General features: G+C 42.4%; 1 protein-coding gene across 3 annotated transcripts in view; it reads left to right on the plus strand.

Annotated features, from left to right (window-relative positions):
• znf385c (zinc finger protein 385C) overlaps positions 1 to 13,470 on the plus strand; it is a 226,451-nt gene extending 212,981 nt beyond the window's left edge. For all 3 annotated transcript variants that reach the window (XM_035407098.1, XM_035407096.1, XM_035407097.1), the window contains 5 exons: positions 2,330 to 2,668; positions 2,924 to 3,111; positions 4,900 to 4,998; positions 5,209 to 5,298; positions 6,466 to 13,470. In XM_035407098.1, coding sequence (XP_035262989.1) covers positions 2,330 to 2,668; positions 2,924 to 3,111; positions 4,900 to 4,998; positions 5,209 to 5,298; positions 6,466 to 6,696 — 947 coding nt within the window. In that variant the 3' untranslated portion in view covers positions 6,697 to 13,470. The remainder of the gene's footprint in view (positions 1 to 2,329; positions 2,669 to 2,923; positions 3,112 to 4,899; positions 4,999 to 5,208; positions 5,299 to 6,465) is intronic.
• Positions 13,471 to 20,948: the final 7,478 nt, after the last annotated feature.

A 20,948-nucleotide genomic window follows, 5' to 3' on the forward strand; every position in this document is an offset into this window, starting at 1 on the left:
ATATAACATCTATAGATAATGTGGCCACTGTTGAAGGTGGCTTAGGAAGGCATTTTAAATTAATCAGAATGGAATATAATGTTGAAGTCTGAATGCTGTTTAATGAAAACATACGAGGTGTTTTATGACACGTTTTAAAACATTTACATTACATTTTCCACCTGTTCCTTTTATTCACAATCAAGCTAATTTTACAAGAGAGAACAGCAAGCTGCAGTTTTCATGCTTCATATTTTATCAAACAAAAACTGAACTTCAAAGGAAAGGTAGATGCAAAGAATGTTCTAATCTGTAAAGACCCAAAATCTGCACAATCTTGTCAGCAAACGTCCCCTTCACACTTTCTGGCATATTCAGTAGTTTTGAGTCTTTCGCAGAAAGAAAGCTCATCCCACTCAGCCTTTGGTAAAAGATTCACCAATTTGATGGTTATTGATTTTTAGCTTATGGTGTTTTGCAAACCTGAGCACCAGCGACATGACTGAACACAGAAATGTTTTTTTTCTTTTTTCATAAACTATTCCCTTCACATACAGGCCACATACAGATACAGGCTGCATACAAATACAGACAGATATATACAACACTTTACCCTGAATTTGTCATTTGCCTCATGCAAACTAACAAATAAGCACTTATATATAAGAATAATACTAATAATTATTATTATTATTATTATAATAAACATTCACATAGCATTTTCACATAAAAAACATTTTAACATTAATTAACACAAATGATAATACATTTATTATAATATAAACCAATATGTATCAAATATGTATAATATTAAATACCTCTTTCTCTCTTACCTCTCAATCCGCTCTTGTTCTTCTCAGGTGGCCTGATCTGTATATTTACCTGAAGACAAGATTAGGTGCTAGGCCCTATGAAGAAAACCTGTGTCACTTTCAGTATGGGAGGGAGGCCCCTTTTCTTGATTTAATTTAAGGTCATTCTTTACACAGCTAGACCATTATCTTTGGAAAGGATTAATTCCAAAAAATCAATTGGCCACTTTATTTGTAAGGACAAGACATCTGACCTACCGTCCCGGTTCTGAGAAAGCAAATGAAACAGGGAGACCACCAGAGAGAGCAGAGTCGTTCATCGTCTTTCTTATTGCGGTTGAAAAGGGGAAAAAATAGGCTGTCCTGTGTGTGCGTGTGCATGTGTTTGTGTGTGTAGGTGTAGGTAGGTGTGTGCGTGTATGCACACTTGTTTGTATACATATGCCACAGTCAGTGCACTTCAGTTTAGTGACTGAGCTCTTGGAGTTGATTGGTTATTGAGAGAACACACAGACGCTTTTGTCTTTTCTGTTGTTTTTTTGTCATGTAGTCCCACATTGTAGAGCAATCCATTTTTAAATGTATTTGTAATGAGCCGGCCAATGCACAGCATGTATTTCATAACTGTAAAATAGCTTGTGTGTATATAGTTTGATTTTTATGATGATCAGCTCACTTTACCAATGAAATAGGGGTCACATTGTTCAGGACAGGACAATGTGCTGTAGCATTCATATGTAGTTCCTCCTGTAGAAGCTGACCATGTCTGGTAAAAGGTGTTTTTTCACACTGCTCTATCTGAGTTTATGTGACTCTCTAAATTCAAACATTTGGCCTTGGCCTTGCCCCACAAACTGATACTAGTTGTTTTTTGTTTTGTCTGCTTTGTTGTTTATTTTGAAAAATAAAAATGTTTGCGTTAATTTCAGTGTTCAGGACAAGTTGAATTCCTGGGTTTCTGTTTTATGCCATTCATATGTAGTTCCCCCTGTAGAAATTGACCATGGCTGATGGAAAGGTGTTTTTTCACACTACTCTATCTGAGTTGCCTGAGTTTCTCTGACTGTTGCTGGATGGTTGGTACATTTACCGTTCTCTAAATTCAATCAACATTTATCCTTGGATTTAGCCAGCAAATTAATACAAGTTGTTTTTGTTTTGTCTGCTTTGTTGTTTGTATTGAAAAAGAAAAATGCTTGCATTTACTTCAGAGTTCAGGACAAGTAATTGAATTTTTTGGTTTGTGGTAGAACGTTCTGTATTAATTGGCTGGGTGTGGATGCTATCAGTGTGATTGTGTTCTCTGCACCAGGCAGTGATATGTTAGCAGTGTGATGGAGTGTTGTGTGCTAAGTGACTCTGTCCGAACTATAATGAAGTGTTGTGTGCTAAGTGACTCTGTCCGAACAATATAATGGAGTGTTGTGTTCTAAGTGACTCTGTCTGAACAATATAACGGAGTGTTGTGTTCTAAGTGACTCTGTCTGAACAATATAATGGAGTGTTGTGTGCTAAGTGACTAAACCCTGTGTCCCCAGGCCTGCACTCAGAGCCAGAGGGGAAGGTGAAGGTGGAGGAGTCCCCAGGGAGCTCGGTCATGTTGACCCCTGTGTCTGAGACTTCGACCTTGGAGCTGGCGGCCCTGTCATCCCCTCAGGTGTCCCCGGCTTCGGAGGTTTCAGAGAGCACGTCAGAGACCAGCGCTGCGGAGAACCCCGGCCCGCCCTCCGAGCCCGGCAGCCAGGAGCCCGCCAAGAGTGAGGGGGAGCCTCGCGCAGAGGGCGACAAGGACCCCAAAAAGAGCAAGCAGCACCTCCACTGTCCCGTGTGCAAAGTCACTGTCAACTCCACGTCCCAGCTGGAAGCCCACAACAGCGGTACGTTCGCAGCACTGTGGGTCACCACAGGCTTCCTGTCTGGCAGCATACACTGCATTACCCAGGCTCAGTAAAACCACCAGCAAGCTATACTCTGCGCTGTGGTTTCATTGCAATGGTGCTGTTAGCCCTAGCACATTTAACATTTAACATGAAGGTAAATATCTGGCTTACTATGCAGCAAAATGTAAAAGGTCAAATATTTTCGGGCACGATGTGTTTGATTCTTGAGTCCTGTGGCGTTGCCTGCCCCAGGGTCCAAACATAAGCTGATGCTGGAAGGCCAGAGTGTGCAGCCGCGGCGACGGAGCAAGGTGGTGTCCTCCCGCGCCGCCTCCAAGACCAAGCGCCTCGGGAGCAAGGGCAGCATGCCCGTCGCCAGCAAGGCCTTCCACTGCGAGGTGTGCGAGATCTACGTCAACTCCGAGACGCAGCTCAAGCAGGTGGGTCTCGGGAGGGCGCTGGGTTATCAGTTGCTGGAAACTCCCAGCGCTTCGTTCCATAGTTCAATCGTGGGTATGTTGTGCAATTTGGAAATGTAGTGCTGGCCTAGGAATGCTCATGGCCTGGGAATACTCCATTTATATGGCCACTAAAATTATTTTTATTTTTTTGTACAGCATAGTTTCTGGCACCACCATTTCTAATTTCAGACAGATTACATTAGCTCCATGTTGCTGAGACAGTGAGATTGGTTACATCGCTCTGCAGGAAAGCAGAAGTCGATTCTGACCTACAGGAAGTGATCTCACCAGCTGAGCTTAACCTTCGAAGCCGGCCCCCAGCTCCCAGCAGGTGTCCTGTAGCAGCCCCTTGGATCCAGGATGAAGAAAAGTGAAGGGGGGGGGAAAGGTTAGAGCAGGATAAGTGCAGTTTAAGAAGGGACATTGTAGCATTTGCAAAGGCCATGGTGAATGCTTCCAAAGACTTTGGTTACTGTGGCCCTGGCCCAACAATCACAATGCTGTCTACGAAATGGGAGGATTGTTTCAGCCTGCCCACGCATAGCATCGTGTTGCAGTGAAGTGAGGAAATTATTTTATGGGCTTTTCTTTCCCATAAGAGGAGACTCTAGTGAGATTGAACCTCAGACATAAAAATGAAAATAGACATGAGCACTTCACTGTGATCACGCGTCTCAGTTTAAAATAAGGGAAGGGAAGAAACCCAGGCTGTGTAATAGCCACAAAGAAAAGATTATTGATATAGATGTATAAAGAATAAGATAAATAGAAAAAATAAAGAAGATGGATTGAAAGAAGGAAATCTAATTGTAAGACTGTGGTTAAAAAGGCATCCTTCTACAACATGTAATCTGCAAATTAATATTTTAAATAAATATAAAAGTACTCTGGATCAGTGTAGTATTCACTGTATCACTGTATTCTTCATGCAATAATGCTGACTGCATAAGTAGTGTACCAGTGAAGTTATTGGACAATTGGAAAGTAAAAGGACAGGGTTGCTACCACACAAACACGTGTCATACCCACAAACACGCACAGAGCCACACACATGCGACAAATACACACAGCCAACAAGCGGCGACCATTACTGTAGAAGTCATCTTATCATCCCAGTGCATTACAAAGGGCTCCTCTTATCTGGACACAGGAGAGCCTGGCCGTCTCCCCTGCGTAATAAAAGCCACCCGAGCCATCTTGGCTTTTAGCGGCACTTTATGTACTGTGTCAAATCGGGATGTATTTTTTGCCCTTGGTACCTCCTCAGCATAATGAAAATGAATTGGGATAAGGCCATTAAAAGGAACAAGGCAACTGATAATGCAAGAGTTGGGTTGAATGACAAAAAAAAAATTATTTCTCTTTTGTGCAGATGATAAAGTAGCTATGCGGTCAGATCCAGACTCAGGTTAATTTAAAGTCTTATTAAGTTAACGTTTTTAGGACAGAATTACAATGAGGCAGCTATTAAAATGTGCCACATTATTTTTTTAATCGATTGCCAGCTCCAGTGAGTGGTCTTTCAGGGATGTAATTTTTGTGGTTGGTATCAATCAAGCTGAACCTAAGGCTTTCCTGATCCCGAGGGGCCTTCTGGGGTTGTAGTCTTTGTGGTGTACATATGCTGCATACTAACAAGTCATAACATGAGGCTGGAAAGGAGGGGGTGCCAGATGCTTTGGGGGGTTAAGATGGCATCACCAAATCTGGTGACACGGGGGGAGGAGGTGTCTCACTCCTTAACCTCAAATTTCTTTTTCTTTTCAGCACATGAACAGTCGGAGACACAAGGACCGGCTGGCTGGCAAACCCCCCAAGCCCAAATTCAGCCCATACAACAAGAGCCAACAGAACTCTGTCTTAGCGGTGAGTTCCCAACTCTCCTGCTCACTTACATGTGTGCTGTACAGCAACCAAGAACAAAATGCACGTACACACACACACACACACACACACACACACACACACACACACGCGCACATGCACTCACGCACGTGCACACACACACGCACGCGCACACACACACACACATGTTCACACTCTCCATCCCCCCTCCCCGTCTCTCTCCCCCTACAGAGCGTGAGATGGAGTGGGTATGCTGGCGGGGCTGTCTCCGCCATGAAGAAAGTGTTCAACCACAGCAACCTCACCGCTCTTTCCCCTCAGGTGAGGGCTTTGGGGTTGAGCCACAGTCCAGTTGAGCCCAATGAGGGTTTAAACAGGACTAAAGCAGGAGAATGGCATCGCAGAGAGCTGGTATTCCAGTGTAAGGCTGACCAAAGTAGATGAGCTTGCTGTTCAAGGCTGAAAGCTAATGCGCCATGGCAGGTTAAGCTCAAAAGCAGACCTGCTTGTCTGTCTTTCCTTACAGATGGCAAATGCACACCCATTTACTTCTTAAAGAATTTCCAACCTAAACCAGGTCTGTGGAGTGTGACTGATGAGGGAATGATGGGCCATTGGCCTCCACCAGACCACCTGGTTACAGCTGGTCTGCTGTTGGAAAGATTAAAAATAACTGCGAGTAAATGTTCACAAAATGAACTTAGAGAAAGCGCACTAACGCAGACTGGGACCCTCACAGAAACACTTGCTTATCACCACATGGGATTCATATTTATCCAGCTGCCAGGAAAACGCAGTGTCCCAGAGGAGTGCACATTCTTGTCTGGGATATTTAAAGCCGATGCGAGAATCTGCAGGCTCCACTCTTTACGATCGTGGGTCTAAGGTTTTATAGTGAGCTCTCGTGCCACCCACTCTGGATTGTGGGAGGGCTGAGGGCGGGGCGCGCCCAGACCACACCACGCGCCTGGCTCAGCAGCGTTGATGTGCGGGGCAGACAGGTCTTAAGCCTCGGGCTGGTCACCAGGTCCACAAAATCCAGATTTATCGGTCTGTCCCAGTTGATGGTCTGGAGTGGTCGCCGTGCGCCTTTTTATGGAGAGTGAAGGTCACACAGTGTTGTCACCACAACAGGGGTGGGGTATGGTTTCCAGTCTTGGACGGGACTTGTCTGCTGTACCCTTGAACGAGGATCTTTGCTTGGATTGCCACAGGGAAATTGAATTGACCTATGGTACGGGGAGCAGTTTACAAAAATGAAACTGAGAGATGGTACGGTGGAAGGCATTTTCTCATTAAGCTGGCGATGATAAATCAGCCTCGGCAAAGTACTTTTTTCTGAACTGCCAAAGTTAATGTCCGCCCGCTCGTAAACAGATGCCTGAATTTGTGCAATAAGTAAAGAGTAATTGCTTGCATTGTAAACACTATTCGGTGAACATATTTGCTTTGTTGAATGCTGAGATGCGTGGTCCTCTTCTCTTCCAGACCAAACTGGCCCTTCAGAAGCAGCTGACCAAGAGCCTGGCAGCGAGTTTCCTACCCGGCCCGCTGAACCACGCCACCCTTTGCACCATGGCCGCCAACCCCCTGGCCCTCCGCCACCCAGCGGGTACCGCCACACTCATCCAGACACCTTTACTGAGCCCCGCTCTCTTCAGGGCCGCCCCGGGGCCCCTGAGGGCCACGCACACGCCCATTATCTTCTCCCCTTACTAGGCTCCACGACTGTGACCTCTCCCACACAGAGCCAAGCGGAACTATGCAGTCAGGGAGCAAACGCGCCTAGTCGATCCCACGGGCATCAGCCATTAAAAACAAGATTTGGAGAAGAGACAGCAGAACGCGAAGTCTCGCAACTGTTCTTTCTGCTGTTTCTTTCCTGAAGACAGCCGGACGGACCCGCCGCGCTTTTGTAAACGGACATAACAGAAGTCGCGGAAAGGCATTAGGTCAAGTTTATTTGTTTGTGTTATTTATTAGACAATGATAGTGAGGTAAGCCTATATCTGTGTGTGACGTGACTGCCACCAACAAGATCCCTTTACTTGATGCTTCTTAGATATTTTTTACCTGGTAGAGCAGGCGCTTTCTGTCTCCTGGCCACCCAGTGCTGACTGAGCCCACTCGGCAGCAGAGCCAGTGGGCCGGAGGTGGGTCAGGTGACATTGATGGCTGTGCCTCCACCCCTGCATCTAAAGGGGGTGGGAACAGCGACTCGGATCTGTAGGGGCTACACGAGGCTTCCACTCTACAGGACCTGCTCTGAACCCGTCAGGCAGCCCACACAGGCAAATGCTTGCGGCAAACCTGTCCATGCAATGCATTGTGGGGGTTTTACCCTCGAAGGGGTGAGCTTACTTCTCATCAGCACATTTCTGTGAGAACAAACCTGGAGGAATCCAGTCTTAGACAATCTGCCTCTTTGACTTTGGCGAGAGTAAGGTGTAAATTTCAGGGGCTTGGGGGAGGTGGATGGGGTGATGTCCATCCCGTAGCCATAGCCTGATGCGCACTCAGCACGTCTGACAGTGGGAGCCTCAGGCTGATTAGGAACATGGGTTATTCCACAGCAAATAACCTCCTGATTGCAACGCCCCAAAAACACGCTATAGAGCCTTGGGTTACTGAGTCAGTAGACCCAGTTCTTTTTCATATCTTATTAGAGAGGAGTGAGTCATAGTACCAAATGGCATGTACATAATAAACTCTGAGTAATATTTTAAATGAAATAATCATAAACCGCTCATGAGAGTCTTAAAAAAGGTCATAATACCCAGCTGCTATAACTCCTAGTTTAAACTTTTTTATATACTTCATGCATTTTGGTTTTATTGTGCCATATCAAGCAATATTAAAGTTAATGTGTCACTTGCTGGACTTGATACTGTAAGCAACTAACAAAACATGTTGACAATACATATCCTCACAGATAATCTGTCTCATTACATTCTAACCAAATATTGTACATTTCAAGCCCCCCAAAACATTTTCTTGATGGTAGCATGTGAGGTGTATCCTTCACGCAGGCAAATGCTTGAGATGAGCAGAAGCAGCAGCCAATAGGATTTTGAAATGGCATAAAGGGATAAAATGGATTGATCTATTGGGTTTGAGGCGCATCACTTAGTCTTTTTCTGCTGTGCATTGGAGGGGAGCGGCTAGCAGCCATTTTCAATGTCTCCTCTTTGTTCTGCCATCTGCGGGAGATTGTCAGGGCTGTTTATGGGCAGGGAGACAAAGCATGAAGCGGGCGGCGTAACCGCAAGCCGTCGGCACGCCTTTCCTGAGCTCCCGCCACCAGAATCTTCGGTGAGCTAACGCAGCATGGAGCACCGCATTGCTTTTAGCACGTACTGTAATGATGCTAACGGCTTAATGAGGAACTGCTACACACATCACAGGAGGAGTTCATCATCTGCAGCTTTCTAAATCTGCCCTAATGTGTAACGCACAGGGAACACTTTATGTTCAATAAATATGCTCCTGTTAAGTTTGGAAGCATCTGAATGACATTAGATTTAATTTTTTAACAAGAAGCATCAATTCATAAGGAATCCAATTTGAATAATACCAGCAGTTGCTTTTAGAACTTCCCCTTCTACTTTTAGAACTCCCCCCCCCCCCCTTTACAGTAGGGGAGTAACACTAACACCAGGGTTGTCACACACAGCAACTTGAATCTTAAATCCTGCATTATATTCTCAAAGCAATAAATTTAAGTGGTGTAACTTTGGTTGGGGCTTTTCAGGAGAACAGAAATCAGAAACAAGGTTCTTGGGTTGAATAGCCAATGGTGGGTGAGGTGTGGATAGCCCATGTTTCTGAGGCCCTCAGGGAACCGTGACGGCGCTGCTTACATCATCGGGGCCAAAGGCAGGAAGAAGGGGAGAAAAGGAGACCTATGCACACCATCACTCCCTCTTTTTCTTCTGCACCGGAAAACCTGGTTTGAAAGACAACAAATATTTAGAATCATATATGGTTAGTGCCTGCTGGTGGGCCATAGAGAACCATACCTTCACCACAGAGGAAAGACTACTTTAAACTGGATTGATTCATAATTGGTCGCAGTTATTTGGAATTATCTTTTCATACAATGTAACCTTGTTGTTTATGCCATACATTTTGTCAGGACATGTTTGTTATTGTCTTATAGTCGATCTAATCCTCTCGTAAAGGTGTGTCAGTTGGGCCAAGTGGTCTCCAGTGCTACTGCAGTCAGAAAAGGCTGTAAATTACTGTAGGGCCAACAGAAAGTAACATCACACACTTTACACGGCAGTGCTAATGCTCCTGCTCTGTTTGTCATTTAAATCGACCAAAATGGCAAAACCCTGAGCATCATTCCCTCTCTCTCTCTCCCTCTCTGCCACCTGTCTTGTTCGGTCTCATTTGTGGAAATACAGCAGCGCCATCTACAGTTCACATCCTGACTTCCTGCCGATTCAAATGAAACTGCTCTGCTGTCCTTGTTTTTGTCAACAGCAGGTCTTTGGGAATACAAAGCCAGTTTTCATGCCATAGAAATCCAGTTATCTTAAGTCCCTGATCATTGAACCAGCCTGTTGTTTTGTTGTTACATTTTTAAAGGGAAGTCTCCAAAATTGTTGATTTTTATCAAAACTGTAAAAAAATGCATATATATTAAATAGATAGATATAATAGAGTAAATAGAGAGATTTTATCAATTATTATCATTATCATTATTGTTATTATCGAACTGAAATTTATCTGAGGGAATTGTAGATTCCATTGATGTATATACAGTCCAAATGTGCTTAAGAAAGGTGGGAAAAGAGTACTGTGCTTTTTCTCATGTTTTTTCTTCTGTTTTATTCCTTTTTAAAACTCAAAAGTAACAAATGCTGACTATATTTGGGTGTTTTTTTTATTTCTATAAAATAATTAGAATAAATGTGTTCAAAAAACAAAAGAGAGTCATGGAAAACGACATATAAAGGGCCTTTCTGAGACTTGCATCATTGTAGGCAAGGCAGCCTACAGTTACAGATTAGTCTTTGGCCTTCTCAGGTCTCCAGATCTCAATGAAATGTACAGCTCAGTTTTTTGGTGTTAACTCCATCCTGCCCAGCTGGCAGTATTGATTCTGGTTTCAATAAGTCTCTCATCCTCTCACAGCAACTTGAAGTCATTTTGTCATTTTGCTTGGCTTGATTCTTTTTGATGATCAGCATCTATCAGTTGGAGGTCAGATTGTTCCACACAACAAACGTCTGCCATAGTTCTCTGCAACAGATAACATAAAATATTTAGATGTCTTGTGTGGAAGAAACTGTTTTTTCAGGTGTACTTTTTTCTCTTTTGTAAATGAGTTTTTCTTTGAAATTTCTCCCATTCACTGTCACCTTACTTTGTCAATCATCTGTAATACACTGTGGTCGTCTCTTGAGGGTGGTGAGTTGAAACTAAAGGAGGAATATCATTGCAGACCCTCCACGGGTTTATTTTAGCACTCTGAGAAGAAAGGGGACAAGTGAAAAGAAAGCTTCAAATGTCTTGTGTTAGGTATAGCAGGTACTGTATGTTTTCCAAAGAAAGGAACTGCAGTGGAAGTTTTGACATTGCAACATAGATTCTTTTTTTTCAGACAAATAATGCATCTGACACATCATTTTCGTTTGTCCCATTGAATTGTGTGGGAAGTACTTTGGAATGGTTTGAGTACACTGCTAAGAGTAAGTAACCTTTGAGGACAATATTATGAGGACATGATTATTGAGCAATAACAGTGTGATTTAATGGCCACTGCTAAAAAAAAAGGCATTAAAATTGGGGCAGCAGATCTTTGCTGAACTTGAAAACTTCCTCTGTGAGCAATATGAAAATGAAGTATGGAATTGGCCTATTATAAATCTTCATCCATGTTATCTGTGAGACTGGTGTTAATTGACGATTTTAGCGTGGAAAAGCTCGAGGCAATCAGATGGCTACATTGTCTCTAGACCCTTTTGGCAAAGAGATGGGAGGATAAGGGGAAGAGGCATGAATCGGAAGAAACCAAGGTGGCTGAGGGCTGAATGTGGCTAGGCTCCGATGTGCTGGAGATTTTCAAACAGGCCCTCTTTCCTTTAGCCCACAGCTCCACCCCTCCTCTCACCATGGTTTATCACTTCACACACCTTTATTACACTTGTTCCAACACTCGTTCTCTCTGGGTGCAGAGAAGAAAGCATTACCTCCTCAAAAATATTTAGACTTCTGCACTGACAGGAAAGATGATGTGCTCTTTGTCGGTGATGTCAAAACAGGAGTGTGGAGGAATAATCTTCACTCAAAAGGCCACGATGACACTCAAAGGAATGAAAGGAGAGCAGCCTTCATACCTGCAATGGGGTGCAATTTTGTTATCGATTCTGTAGGCATGGATTTGCCTCAACAGCTCAAAATATCAGTGAGAACTGCGTTGACATCCCTGTACAATGCACACCTAGCCAATTCCGTACAGTGCACAATACATCCAACGCATTTTGATTGATAAGCTTGCAATCTTCTGAAGAATGATTTCTTTGAATACTGCTTCAAATGCCAGATTCCTAATAATAGAGAATTATAAATGAGAATTATTTTTTTTTGCTTAGCTAATGTATGATATATCAAACAATGATTCAGATGTTGATTTTGAGTCGTTCAGTCATGTGATTAAGTATTTAATTTGTATTACACCCAAGAAGTATAATCTACGGTAGAATATGAGCACAAATGAACATTAATACTGAATTTCATCTCTGATGTGGCAGAGAACAGCTTTGTCCTGAACACGAGGTATGATGTTTTGACTAGAATAGGCCCGCTTTTTCAGCTGAGTCTTAACAGACTTGCATTTAGCAGATTGCACAGACCACATTTTTTACATACAGTCCATTTACACAGCTGGACATTGTACTGAAGTAAGTCAGATTACGTGTACTTGCTTAAGCGTACGACAGCAGTGCCCCAGCTGGGTTCCCCCAGTCTTTGAGTTTCAAACCCATTTCCCTAGCCATTATACTACACTGTTTTATTCTTGCTCTTCTGCACAAAGGGGTGCCTGAAGTATTTGGCTCTGTCTTTTCAGACCCATTTCGTCACAATAGCGTAATGGCAATGCGAAGTGATTTAGGTACAGTCTTCCAAGCTGAAGAGGTCACACATTTTGCTTCCTCCAGTTCTGAGGACTAGATGGGACAAGATGCTGTTGTGTACACTACTTCGTGTTACTTGCATATTGTTCTGTTGTATAGCTTTATGTGTAATACTGTGGTGTTTCCAGCAGACTATGTGTTCTTAATCCTTGCCGGAAAGCCATGCCAGCTCCTTTAGTCTCTTTTACTTTGTACATAAATGCTGTGAAGCCAGTGGAGCTTGTGCCAAAAAGTCTAGTAATAATGCAATCATGGCAATAACTGTCACTGATATTTGTTAATCAGCAATCTTTGCAGCAAGTGCTTACTCGCAACAATGCGTTTGTTTTGTTGTTTTTGGTTTGCCCATTTATTTTTGTCACATTCTGTCAAATTATCAATGCTTATTCGAAAGTGCAACTTGAGATGTGCACCTCGAGTTTTTACGCGTCAGAAGCACAAATGGCCTCAAAGCGCTGAAGAGCTGCTTCAGAGATGTAATGAGAGGCCATGGAAACAGTTAAGGAGCATGTTGCTAGGCCACTGTTTAAAGCACCATACATGAATTCACGTGACTGGGCCTCAGAAATGACATTATGGCTGTGCGTGATCTTCTCCCATGCATTAAAAGCAGCAGCCTGAGTTGAAGGCTTAATGATACCGATGTTACGCAATATTAGGACATCTGCATTGGAATAATTTAAGCACAAGTAGATTGGAAGGAGAATTGAAGTGTAAATTGGGTAGGCATCCTCCGTCTGTGGGTCTTATGTGTAATATGACGTCTTTCTTTTGTGCGTTTGAAGGTGAGATTTGTCTGCTTTGACAATGCAACCCCCAGACTTCAGCATGACAGGAATTTCAGAGCGTGCTGGTAGGTCATGTAAAAGCACAATTGGTCTGAGCTGTCCCCCATCTCAACTGACCAGGTTGTTAAAACTGGCAGAATGAATTATCATCCTGACCTTTCACCGTTGCCTCCTCTGGTACAAATCACTGTGAGTATCACCTGACTGAAAGGATGTTGGTCATAGGTCATTGTTTGTGCATCCAATTGTATATATCAATATTTCAAGTCATGTGATCAGTTGTGTTTGATCTGAAGAAAAAATGTAAATTAAGAAACATTAAAGGAAAAAAGACAAAATTATACCGGGACTTGGCCAGTATTTTATTGTATTCCCTTTGTAACGTTCATTGTACAATTTATCCTACTCTCTAATGTATCATAATAACTGTAAGGTGAAAGAAAAGAACTTGTATTTTGATAAGAGATTGCTCATTGCTTTTATTGTTATTGCTGTATAGAGAAGAGCAAGAGGGAAAAATGGGTGGAGGGCGTAATAAATCAATTAGAGCTTCCACTTTATTGGTGTCACGTCCTGCTTTATTGGGATTCAGGGGCCTGGGCAGGCCTGAGTCCCCCGCTTTCTGCTTCATGACATCAGATGTGTTTTAGCTCTTCCCCGTGGGATCTGTCAGGTAACAACCAGAGTCTGGAGGGTCGTCTGTCCATAGGATGTAAAAATTGCAGGAACTACAGCCCTGCGCTGCCCTTTATGGAAAGTTTGAGGATGAGCAGACAAGGCGGGGGACGGACAAAGTTGACATTGAGGAGTACATATTTACCCAGCTAATGCACGTGATAATATTAGGGAGCCCCAGGAAGGTTCATTTCTGCATGTGTGCCCAGTACCTCAGGTCTGTGAAAGAAACAGTGCTGGAATGGGATGGATGTGATGGCAAATACTCAGGTAATTCCCAGTGATTAGGAGGGCTGCAATCTTCAGTTCACCTTGATTTAAGTGTCACATCTTTAAAGAAAACCTCTTTTCTAGCATCTTGGATGTTGCAAGAGGACACAAGATTTTGAAGAATCTCACCTTCAAGTCAACAGGAGTGTTGCAGTGAGTTGACTAATCAAATCAAACTGCTGTGCTTTTCTGTTTATGATTTTTCAAGATTAATCTGTGTCCAATATTTTGAATCCAAGTCACACAACACAATCTAACTCTGATGATGCCTGGAAAAATATATGCATAATCCTCTGCCCATTTTCCTTAAATACATAGAATAGTTTACACCAGGGGCCTCATTTATAAAAATGATTATGTTGATTTAAAGTAGCATATTTGTATCTTACACACCTGTGATTTTTATATCTCAAATGAACTTAAATTTGAACTCCAGTAATGTGAGTGCAGCCGTGATTGAATACGATTCTCATGTAACACACTATAAAACATTTTGTCCTCAGTAAAATATGCTTGGGATTGTTCACGATGCTTGCACTCTTCATGCCTAAAACTGATCAAATTAATGGTATTTTTAAAGTGTGCATCCCCCCCGGGATTTATACAGAGCCCCCAAATGTGAAGTGCCTCTACAATAACCAGCTGGTAGTTAACTTGTGTAAACTTTAGGAGATACAATCGTGTCCGCATCAAAGTATAAGATTTTATAAATGACTACTTAGTCGTGGTTTTCTGCATATGCAATTTCCTCATAAGAACATTTTATAAAAAAAACAAACCTTTTTGTTCCAGGCACTCCTACCTAGGCTCAAAGGCACCCAGGATCCCCATCCTAAGTTAAAAAGTTATATTTAAAAAAGGTTTTATGTTCAGGGGTGTACAGTATGCAGTGGCGGGGGTTGACATTGTGATCGTAGACCCCTGTTGAAAACACAGGGTTTACACCATCTCTAACAATGCTACTTATACCTGGAATGCAGCAAAAGTTGGTCTTGTCGAGACCTCGTGAAAGCTTTCTGTAAGCTTATGAGTTTTTATTTGCAACAAAACATAAACAGTGAGAAGCAATAGTTTTAAGCTGTACACTTGAAACTCTTCACACCCCTTTTTCATGGACAGACAGACCAACACATGCACACACATTTAAAAAAACAATCTCAGTTTACAAATCTCTTAGAGATTAACCCTCTAACATCAAATAATGTCCTTATGGACACAGTGATTTTCTCTAGAATACATGTGATGTGGTTTTGAAAGACAGACCTGTCACAACACCACAGCCATATAGTCATACACTGGACAGAAGATGGCCTCCTGGGCCAGAGTCTGAGGGTCATTGGTCATAAGCAGGCTTTGATCAGCCACATACCCCCTGTGGATCTGCTGATCTATGTGTCAGCACCTGTGCTGCTCAACACCGGAGGAGTCACAGTCACCCTTTCTCCCCTTCAAATTCTACATTATTTCAGTTTTTCCTTCTCCATTTTGCAACAACAGCAAAAACTAGATGCTCCTGTAGCACTTTTGATCCAATCTGTTCATAGTTCACTATCAGCATATATAAATGAATACTGGTATGTTTGCATTGGGAACTTATTAGATGAGGAAAGGGTCAGGTAGAAAACTTTGTCCAGGGAATGTCTATTTTTGCAGTTCTGTAAACTGGACAATTATATGCAAAAAACAACACAATAAGGTACTTAAAAAGTAATAGGCTGGCTGACTGCACATTTCTCAATAGGATCTGACAGAGACATGGTAGCACAGCTTAGCCTGACAAGTTTGGGAGCTGTGGCCTTATAAGTTGGGCATGTTCATGTTTCAGCCGATATCCCCAGTTCAAACCGAATGATGAACAGAAAAGCTCCTGACAGATATACTGCAGGCAGAGAATGCCTTGGATTAGGAGGTCGCCACAGCAACTGCCTGGCTGACATAAAATATATCTAGGCTAGCAAATGAGGATTTAAAATTTTGTCCTTGTCTCTTCGAGTGGAATAAAGGAGCACCCTTTTTCCTTTGGCTGTAGCAGAAAAAGTAATAAGAAAAAGAAATAAAATCTTGCTCTTAATAACAACTGAGAAATGGTTTCAGTGTAACCACTGAGTGAAGTAAATCAATGTCCAGTGGAAAGGCATAAAGTGAGCTTCATAATGTTTAGGACAACAACATTTTTTTTCTTGATTTGGAAATGAGGGGCTATATATAAAAATCTAAAATTGTGGAGTAATTTTTTTTTTTTTTAATTTATTTTCAGCTTTTATTTTAGATGTTCACTTTAACCATATATTACAAATATAATATGGTGAAGTACAGAGGCAAATCAATTTTAAAAATATGTCTTTGTCCCAAATGTTATGGAACTCACTGTGCATACTCTGTGCTTCCTTGAGGACTAGAAGAAGGTCATCTCTCCTTGTTGATTATTGCATCTCTATCCTTCCTCTTGCAATCTACAAAATGGCAAATACAGATTTCTTCTACCAGACTTGTCTTCTCTTCCTCCTATATCATTAATGTTGCCCGAGTGCCTCATTAGTGCTGTTGCCTGTTACTATTCTGATCCTCCTCGAAACCATATAATTATCTATTTTTGCATTTACCAATTTGGCTCCTCAATGTAAGCAATGTACCTTAACCATTGCTCTCCCTTGTCTACAGAGATTAGCTTCTAATGGTAGACTATATTTACATTGCCTTTTCACCTTCATTTAGTTTTATTTTGTTTTTACCTTATCTGTTTCTGAACTTCAGGCCTACATGAGAACTAAGCTATGTCTGACCATCCTCTAGACACACCACATTCAGTGAACCTGCAGCATTTCTTCGAATCTCCTTTTCATGATGCTAATGTGTCGTTTTATTGTGTGTCGGTGTAGTTGTCCATTCAATAATTGTAGTCAAATGACACTTTGCTTTACATTTTCAACCGTTGCTCTTTGACTTATTGCACAGAAATGTCAAATTGCTTACATAATATTTTTTTTTTTTGTTTTTGCACAACAAAAACAACAGTGACCACCACCACCAGAACAGTACAGTATTATGTATTTTATTGTTTATCATATGGGGCTGAACCAAACCTTGCAGAGTCACCTCGTGCATTGTTTGTAAAAAATAAATAAATCTGTATCTATGTTTGCTGTATAAATCTTTCTGTTTATCATGAACAATACTGAACCAATATTAATTAGTTTGCTTCAATAAACCTTTTATTTCTATTTATGTTTTCAAAAAAGGCACTCACAACGTTGTGCTTTTAATAATTGTCATGTAAAGGTTAAACAAGCTATTTCTATTTGATTACATACAACACTGAAAAGTAAAAATACAAAGATCAGTTAAAGGATAACTGGAGTTTTTTTTTTCAACTTCGACTATTTATGTATTTATTTATTTATTTATTATTTACATCATGCGGATCGGTAATGATAATTTTGTTACATCTTTCTTCGTGGAGCTTTAGTCACTCCCAGAACCGCTCCACTCTGGTTTGCAATGCAGTCTAATAGGGCCACGAAATCTAAAACTTCACTTAAATTCATGCTAATGAAAATTACCTAGTGGCACATAAAGGGCAAGACCAACTAGGCAGGCTACGCAAGCAACTGGTAAAATGTCTCAAAATCACTGCTGTGATTAAAACAAATTAGGAAATTTAATTTGAGGAAATCTAATTAAATAATAGGATTATATTAAAAGCATGCCATGGTATATCACACCATGTTAAAACCAGAGGTGTTTGTTGGATTTTTAAGACAGAATTTATCACATGGATAGCTTCTGTTTTGGAGAATTCTCCATTTTTTATGCTTTTGACTTCATGCCAGTGTGGGACCAGGGCAGGGGACTAAGCCCCAAATATCTCAAAAAGGTCAGAACCTACACCAATTATAGTGCTGTAGAATTCGTTCTCAATGGGCCCAAAAGTTTGAGCTCAAATCAGATCAAACCTGAGAGAGCCATATCTGAGTCCAAACTCGAACCAAACTAATAACAATTGAACTGAGCCCGACCTGGGAAAAAACCCGATGTGTGCCTTGGGCCATAGAATAGCAGTGGGCAGGGAGAGAGAGGGAGATCTCTTAAATAATAGATAACAGAATCAAGCCTCCAAAACAGTTCTAGTAGATACGTGGCCATTGCTTTTTTGGGGCCGTGTATTCTAGGCTATGTTGCAGGAGCCTGGGAGGACACCACAAATCCCATGATGCAACTCTTGTTGCTGGTGATTGATCATTTAGATTGATGTGCGATCAATCAATCGAAGTAGCACTGGCCTGGCACCGTATCGCAAGCAAGATTAGGGACCTCATTATGGACTACTACAGCAGCTTCAATTTAAGAGTCTCCTCTACGATGGTTACATCTGTGTGGCATCGGATGGAGCAGGGCATTATGCCTGGGTGCATAATCTCAGTGATCCTCTACACTGTAAGCATGATGGTGAAATTGGCAGAAGTGAAATGAGGAGGCCCAATCACCAAGTCTGGCCTTCAAGGATGGAATGACAGTGACAACAGCATCAGACACAGGATGCAGCTGGAGAAGCTCCTATACTGTGCACGCAATCTCATCCATCACAGAGAATAAGTGTCAAAAGTGAGGGACACATACAGCCGACCAGTCAGAAATTGGAAGCTCGGCTGGCTACCATAGATAAATCAGGTCTGCCAGGTAAAGCTCAGATTTACCAGCATGGTTTCCACTCGAGAATCCTTTGGCCTCTGCTGGTCTATGAAGTCCCGCTGTCCATCATTGAGGTCATCGAGAGGAAGATCAGCCACTTCCTCCGCAGGTGGCTGTCTACCATGGAGCCTGAGCAGCATCACTCTGTATGGTAGAAAGAAAAAGCTGAAGCTTTCCCTTAACAGGGACTGTGAGTAGTTCATAGTGAGGCGCTACAGTGCAGGGAGTCCAACAACCCTAAGTCTCCCAGGATGGCACTGACGTTTGAAGAGTAGGGAAGTGGAGGCCGCAGCAAGCAGTAGAACAGGTAGAGTCATCGCTGAAGCACAGAATGCTGGTTACTGCACTGGCAGCTGAATGAGCAGGGCTTAGCAGTTACTCAACACCACACTACGACAAGGCAAAGAACAATGCCAGCTTGTCCAGGAGGAGGTGCGAGCAGGGTTGGGGGAGTTGTGCAACAGACAAATGGTGGAGTTGAGGTAGCAAGGAGCATGGACCAAATGGAAACAGGCAATGGACTGTAAGATCACTTAGTCTTACCTTTGGCAGACTATTAAGTTCAAGTTCCTCGTTCAGTCAGCCTATGACATTCTCCCCAGTCCATCCAAACTCTTCTGCTGGGGCTGAGACACCATCTTGCCCCCCGTGTGAACACTGGAGCACATCCTCAGTTGCTGCCCTAAAGTCCTGGGTGAGGAGTGCTATTGTTGGTGATACGTCCAGGTTCAGAAGGAGATTGCTGACACAATCTGTAGTGGCATCACCCAGAGAAAACACCACGGTCAAGCAAGACTGGCTATCACCTTTGTAAGAGCCAGGGAAAAGCCCCAGCCGAGGGTGTTCGTTAGGCTCCTGGAGGCAGCACAAGACTGGCAGCTGGAAGTAGACCTGGGGACGCAGCTCAAGTTTCTATACTCCATCACTGTAACCTCTCTCAGGCTCAGACAAGGTGTTGTTGTCAGAAAGGCAGGTTCACATGCTGAAGCAAACTGCTCCCTGGGAGGACAGAATGGAAGAGGCAAATGAGAAGAAGAGTGCAAAATATGAAGAGCTGGCGGAGAAGAACATGCAGGGGTGGCATGCATGGTTTGTGCCCATTGAAGTGGGCTGCAGAGGGCTCACAGGCCAGTCCCTCTGTAGAGCCAATAATGTCCTGGCCATCGCTGGCATCCACAAGCAGAAAGCCATCAAACCCATCACAGAGGCTGCAGAGAAGGCCTCAAAGTAGTTGTGGACGAATTGGAGTGACTTGTAGAAAACAAATGCTACACTCAATGACCCCAGATTACATCACTGATGTGTCCAAGTGCATCAGAAGATGTATTATTCAGCAACAATCTGTTTAGGAGGATCCTCAGTTTTTTATGCTTTTGACAAGCTAGTGTGGGACCAGGCCAGGGGAGTAGGTCCCATATATCTGTTGTTGGCAAAGTGAGGATTAAGTGAAATATGTTTCATTTTCTGAATCCAGCCATTTTAACCGCTAATACCCTCGTTTGACATCTGACACTCTGAATACTCACACTGAACCCAAGTGCATAAACAGTTTAAACCCCTCACTTGTGCAGCATATTTTTGAACATGTCAATTATTAAATTGCAGAATTTCTTGATAGGTAGAGCAACATGTTGGATCAACCTTCAAAATGTACAACTCACAGTTACAAAAAATATACAACATATAAATCTAAAGAAAAAGGTCAACTACCTTAAACAACAAATGTTGCAGACATGGACAGATTCAGTCATAAAAGAAATGAATGAAGGAAAATACCAAACCAAAGCCTGTTCCTCACAAAATAGTCCCAAGGAAAGTTCAAAACCCATAAGACACCTGAATATTCTAAAAAAAAAAAAAAGTCAGGGATGAAAATGTAAAAATGCCAAATGAAACAAAAACGTCAGACACTGAAATCAGACCCAGAGAACAAACAGATAGAAAGCATTCCTGGTCAAGCAGCACGCTACTCAATCACAAATGACACAATGTGTACTATTTGCCGATCAAAGAGGATCATTTAAAGACCAGATATCTTACTGTGCTTATAGCCCCTGTAGCCCTTGAGCTTCTTGCAGAAAACATTACCAGTCAAACTTTCCACCCTGATTCATAGGTTACACTGAATCTAGAGAATTATGGAACTTTGCTGCAAAGCTGTTGTGAAAAACATGTTACTGACCTCTGCTGGTCATCGGAGGTAATTGCATTGCATTTTTTGTAATTAATCAGCCACAGGCAGATAGTAGGCCGGAAAGGTTCTTATCAGCCTGTGACAGTATCAGACAGGTCCGCACTGACATTTTCCAACTGAATCCTATGACTGAGTCATCCAGAGAAGTACTCCTATTTACATATTTTTGCATTAATGAGAATGCTATAGCCTAGTCGACAATTTCAGAGA

Source organism: Anguilla anguilla, chromosome 2 (genome assembly GCF_013347855.1).
Source record: "Anguilla anguilla isolate fAngAng1 chromosome 2, fAngAng1.pri, whole genome shotgun sequence".
In the NCBI taxonomy this organism is placed as follows: domain Eukaryota; kingdom Metazoa; phylum Chordata; class Actinopteri; order Anguilliformes; family Anguillidae; genus Anguilla; species Anguilla anguilla.